We start from the raw sequence: 6,187 nt of genomic DNA on the forward strand, positions 1-6,187 counted from the left end.
GAATGTTTATGTAGTCCTAAAATTCAATATTTTGTGGTTCCTGGAATTCGAGTGACAATGACAAAAACCCTGGCACTAGAGTGGACACATTTTTGTGCGTCTGGCAGTGAATGAGTCAAATGCTTTCACTTTTTTCCATCTTCCAATATCTAGAATTGTTTTGTGTGTGCCTGTTGGATTGGATTTGGATAGGATTGGATATGCCTTTATTAGTCTCACAGTGGAGAAATTTACATTTCACAGCAGCAAAGTTATGAAAGAAATGAAAGTAGAGTAGAGTTTGTTGAGTCAAAGGGTGCATTTTGCTTTTCATTTTTGTGACCAGACCTAGGCTGAATTTGGTGTTGTGATCAATGACTAGGCCTCACGTTACGCACCTCTGCAGCCTAGTGGCTGTCTTTCCCCTGAAAAAGAGACCAAGAAAATGATTGCTCCTTGAATAATAACTGATCAGAATACATATCTTCAACAAAGTAGTCAATTCAGTATTTATCCCAAATGGCTATTTTAGAGTAAAATGTTACAAATACATTCTTGGCATCACCAATTTTAAATCATCAAGTTTCGGTTTCTTATTTTTTGTGTGGATTTTAGAGATGTCTCTTTCAGTTTTTCACCTTGAATGTCTTAATTGAACCCAGGTTGGTGGAAATGAAAATCATGACTGAAACATCTTGACAATGCTCATGAATACAATTACAGTGATACATTGGTTTTCGACCATAATTCATTCCAGAAACCTGTTCAAAAACCGATTTTTTCAAAAACCAAAACAGCACTTTCCATTATAATCAATTTAAACATTTTTAATCCGTTCCACGTTTAGAAAAAAAAAATTAAAGCCTGTTTTAACTATTTTTCAGAATAAATTGGATAAACATGTAATCATAGAGCACTTATAAATGAAATGTATTATTATTATTATTATTATTATTATTATTATTATTATTATTATTATTATTATTATTATTATTATTATTATTATAAAAACAAAACTGTAATGTTTTATTTTCACCAATTTTAACATCTACATTAACATAGGAACATAAAAACAACGCTCCCTGAGAATAATGTCCAATTTGGAGAGATGACGTATAAGGAAGTGACGTATAAGGAAGTGACGTATAAGGAAGCGGAGGGGAGTCGAGTGGCACATTCAAGTGTGCTCAGTTGCTCAGTTTGGTTGAGAACCGAATATCGGTTGTGTACAGGGGCATAACCCCTCACGAAATTTTTGGTTGAAAAACGAGTTGGACGAGGACAGAGTTTTGACTGTATAAGACATATGCTCGTCAGTGGGAGTGTTCTTTGACCCTTACGTTTGTAAAGATTTCCTTTTTTTGTGTTTGTGTGGCCAGGGATGAGTCTTTGGTTGATGAGAGCAGGACCTTTGAGAGTCGACTGCAAAGTTTACTGCATGACACCATTCAGGAGTCCGAGAGCAGTATGGAGGTAGGAGACACAGTTCATATAGTTAAAAAAAGTTGAAAAAATATATACATGAGTTAAATTGTGAAGAAAAAAAAATTCACGCTCACAATGGAGACACTCCCCTATTTACGAACATTCGAGTTACGAACATCGGTACATACGAACATTTTTGTAGGAACATATGTAGTATTCTCTCCAGTTGTACATTTATAGAGCATATATTTTATTAAATGTTTATTTTTCAGTACAACCCAATACAGGTTACTGATACAAGCCTTAACATACTTACCTTAAAGGACAAGCGACGTCTCCGGACAAGTGTCCATAATTTGTAAAATGGCTTCAAATGACACAATATTTGGTCACTTTTTTTTTAACGTACTACTTACTCCATGAAATGCATAACAAAACTAATAAAAAATACATATAACACAGCATTTAAAAAATGGCAAACAGCCCAAAAAACTACACAGCTCTAAAAATTACATTAAAACTGACTGAATTTATAAAAACAGAAGGCAAAACTAAATAAAAATCTACAATTAAAAATTAAAAACAAATTTAACAGAAGACTCGTTGACACTGCCTTTTCTCCAGTCAATGAAACATGATTGATCTCACTCAATGTTATGTGTACCAGATGTTGAGGGAATGGACATGGCTACAAGGGAGCAACAGTTTTTCCAGAGATCTTTCCTAGTTGAACCTCCATTCGGTATCACCTTGTAGAAATCGGGACAAAATACAGGTTTGTGCACACTCTAAAGCACAGGTGTGAAAGTCAAGGTCCAAATCCGGCCCACAAAAGCAAATCAAACTTGTGAAATTCCATGATGCTTGCTAAAATCCTAACCAAAATGTCATATTTTTGGATGTAAACCACAATATCAGTCATTATTCTTGACTTCAGATTTGAAAACTAGTATTTCATTAATTTATTGTGCGCTCTATATGTAATATGTGGAGGGGATTAAACATTTTAAGGGCTTCCCTAATTTCATAACGGCCCTCCAGAGGAAACCAGAACTACAATGTGGCCCACGGCAAAAAATGACATTGACACCCCTGCTTTAAAGGACAACCGACACCTCTGGACAAGTTGCGTCCATAATTTGTAAAATCACTTCAAATGACTTGTAATGAGCGTATTTTACAAAGATTCCAACCCATATAGCTATATTTTACGTTTTAAGACTTGCGCTGAATATTCATGAAGTCTTGTTTTCGAGTTGACGACGATGCCCGAAGTGACATCACATTCGGAACGCCCCTGACCGAGAAAGCGCCACAAAATGCATTTTGGGTACTTTTTTTCATCTGAAAACACCGTGTTGATCGCGAAATTAGAAGGAAAACTACATACATAACGCGATGTTGAATCGTTGTGTGTCGCAGCCAATTGCGGTAACACGCATAAAGAAGGTGTAAGTTGACACAAATTCCCAGCAAACAAATCAGCCCATTTCCAACGGAGCGTGTGCGCCATCTTGTGCATTGGAGTCCAGACAGCTCGAATTCATACGGAAGGATTTCTTTAATCGATTGCAAACATTTATGCTTTCCTCTTCAGAAGTATTTGAATCGTTTTAAGACTCGCGCTGAATATTCAGGAAGTCTTGTTTTCGAGTTGATGATGATGCCTGACGTGACGTCACGTCTGGAACGCCCCTGACCGAGAAAGCGACACACATTGCATTTTGGGTACTTTGTTTGGTCTGAAAACTTCGTGTTTATCCGTGCTAATGGCAAAATTAGAAGTAAAACATACACAAATTTCCAGCGGACAAATCAGCCCATTTCCAACGGAGTGTGGGCGCCATTTTGTGCATTTTCTGAGTCCAGACGGCTCAAATTGATACGGAAGGACTTCTTTAATCGATTGCAAACATGTATGCTTTCCTCTTCAGAACTATTAGAATCATTTTCAGAACTGGATGAGTAACAAGAAAGCATATTCTCCGAATCTGTGAAGCCACTGTTTTGATTCTGGAGCAAGGCAGTTTGTGGGTGGGCCAATCCTATCGTGACATCACGGACAAGGGGGTGGGACTTTCTGAATCTCCCCCGTTTCGAGCTCATTTGTGGCAGTTTTGGGACACTTTAAGTCATTTTTATTGGTGTTGCTGATAGTGTTTTTATACACATCCGTAAACATCATGTGTTATTTCATGTTTAGTTTAGTCTATATGGATGTATGCAGCTTATTAGTTAACTAGTTGCGTATGTAGAGTGTAACAAGTATCAAATTTCAGTCTAATGTTCTCCCAACACTTGTCCGTAGCTGATTGGACAACAGATCGCTGCTGTGTGAGTTAAACAAGGTTGAAGGGGCGGGCTTTGTGCTCTTGGCTTCCCGCTTCGACGAGAGATGTTCTTGTATTGTTTTACTAGAATAAAGTAGTCTTTTCTGTTCACCATCTATCGTCCCCGCTGGTATTTCATCATAAAACTCCGTTGAACTCCGAACCAGAAGAGAAACAGGAATTAGATTCCAACATTTGCATTTGACTAAAAATATCATACTGAGTGTTTTGGGTATTTTCGATGCTATAAAACGTTTTTCTGATGTCAGTTGGGAACCAAAAAAAAACATTTTTTGGTTCCCAACTGACATCAGAAAATCTTTTTATAGCATCCAAAATACCCAACACGCAGTATGATATTTTAGTCAAATGCAAAACACCAATAAAAATGACTTAAAGTGTACTGAAACTGCAAAAAATTGAAACCGGAAGTGGCCAGTCTCAGAAGGTCCCGCCCCCTTGTTCGTGGTGTCACGCCAAGACATCTTGCCTTGCTGGAGAATCAAAACAAGGGCTTCAGATTCGGAGAACATGCTTTCTTGTTACTCATCCAGTTATGAATATGATTCAAATAGTTCTGAAGAGGAAAGTATACATGTTTGGAATCGATTAAAGAATTTGTTGAAATGTCGCACCCAAAACAGGCAGAAGATGGCGGCAAAGCTCCGTGTGGAAATAATAATAATACATGGGGTCAATGGGCTCAAAATTCTTGTCACAACACACAAGGATTCACCATCGCGTTATTTATGTTTTCTCCTTCTAATGTCGCCATCAACACGGATCAACACGAAGTTTTCAGACCAAACTTGCTTGGGTTAGATGTTCTTCTAACCAATCATCTACACCAATGTAAACTGAAATTCATTGTCACAAAAGTATTGGAGCATCATCCAGTGTAACAATAGAATAACAATAATATAACGGATGGGCAAAGTAATGTTTTAACCTACTCAACCAAACTTTTACATAATTAAGAATCCTGTACTTTTTCTCCCCTAAAGCACAATTTTTGATGTAAAATCTCGAGGGCATTTCAGCGACAAGACTCATTCACTGCCATTCATGAATTAATTCGGGAAAAGAAAAGATGATGTAGAGCGCCATTCCCAAATTAGTTGTTTTTTCTTGCTTGGGTGCCGATAAAGCGCTGGCCAGACCTCTGGCAATGTTTTTTTTTCTTCCACAAGGGGGCAGAATTTCCCATTTTCTCCATGTTAGCGCTTTCTTCCAGCTTCAGCATCAACCAATATGTATGTATTGTTTCGTACTTTGGACAGTGACCCTCATTTCAAGCTCATATAACTGCAGACCCATATCATTTAGGAATTAATCCTTTTTTCTGATGAAGGAAGAGAGTTGAAGGTTTCTTACGCTGCAATGAATGTTTATTTAGTCCTAAAACTCAATAGTCTGTGGGCCCTGGAATTCAAGTGACAATGACAACAACCCTGGCACTGGAGTGGACACATTTTTGCGAGTCTGGCAGTGAATGAGTTAAGTCTTATTATAAAACACAACATAAATGCAACACTGTATATACAGTGGTCGATGAATACAGTTTGGCCGGCCTTCCTTAATACCTGTAAAATGTTGTTTTCTTTGTCGTATATGACATTTTTTATTTGATTTGCGACACTGTTCACTGGCGATAGTTGTAAAGCTAATGGTCAAACAGGTATGCTGAACACGGTTTATTACGTGACCTTTCAGTCTGTTTTTTGATTGTTGAAATTGAGATACAAATGTCAATTTTTATTAACGCAGTAGCAGAAATGTTTGCACAAGTTTTTTAATGGGGGCATTTTCTCCATTAAGACAAAGTAAAACAAAAAAAACGACACAAGATCCAATTAGGGACACTTCACATTCATTCCGCTTGGTTTGAAAAGATGCACTGCTTTTTTAATTTGTTTCTCTCCATTTGCTGACACTAAAGCAAAGCAGGGTGTTAATATACTGCAATGTCATTGTGCTGTTAAAACTCCCAATAATGGCAAATGAAGAGGGTGATATTTTGAATTTGAAAACTGTTTTTTTTTTATTGTGAATGTCATGATATACAATGGCACTAAAGTACATATTCATGGTTGTGTTGTCATTTTTTTTATTCCATTGCTTAAATAAAAGTCAGTCTGTGGTTATAACTTGACTAAGGTTCTTATATAAAGCACACGCACGAATGCACATACTCTCACACACAGACGCACACACACACAAGCGCATGCATGCGCAGACACCAGACCTTTCAGCAACTGATGTGAAATGGTGGAGTTAAAGGTATTCTTTCTCACAAGAACAATATGTCCTTTATTGCAGTTTTTATGATCGTCCGATATTGGTGAAGTGACAGATTAAAAAAAAGTTCCTTCTTTCATTCAAAACATGGAATTTAATCGGTACACATTCAGATTCAAATGGTACGTAGATTCACTGTCTGCAATTAGCAGAAT

General features: G+C 37.2%; 1 protein-coding gene across 1 annotated transcript in view; it reads left to right on the forward strand.

Annotated features, from left to right (window-relative positions):
• ikbkb (inhibitor of nuclear factor kappa B kinase subunit beta) overlaps nucleotides 1-5,881 on the forward strand; it is a 38,986-nt gene extending 33,105 nt beyond the window's left edge. The window contains exons 21-22 of the mRNA XM_088994084.1: nucleotides 1,359-1,452; nucleotides 2,072-5,881. Coding sequence (XP_088850210.1) covers nucleotides 1,359-1,452; nucleotides 2,072-2,131 — 154 coding nt within the window. The 3' untranslated portion in view covers nucleotides 2,132-5,881. The remainder of the gene's footprint in view (nucleotides 1-1,358; nucleotides 1,453-2,071) is intronic.
• Nucleotides 5,882-6,187: the final 306 nt, after the last annotated feature.

This window comes from Hippocampus bargibanti, linkage group LG04, assembly GCF_051943395.1.
Source record: "Hippocampus bargibanti isolate YZ-2025 linkage group LG04, ASM5194339v1, whole genome shotgun sequence".
Lineage (NCBI taxonomy): Eukaryota > Metazoa > Chordata > Actinopteri > Syngnathiformes > Syngnathidae > Hippocampus > Hippocampus bargibanti.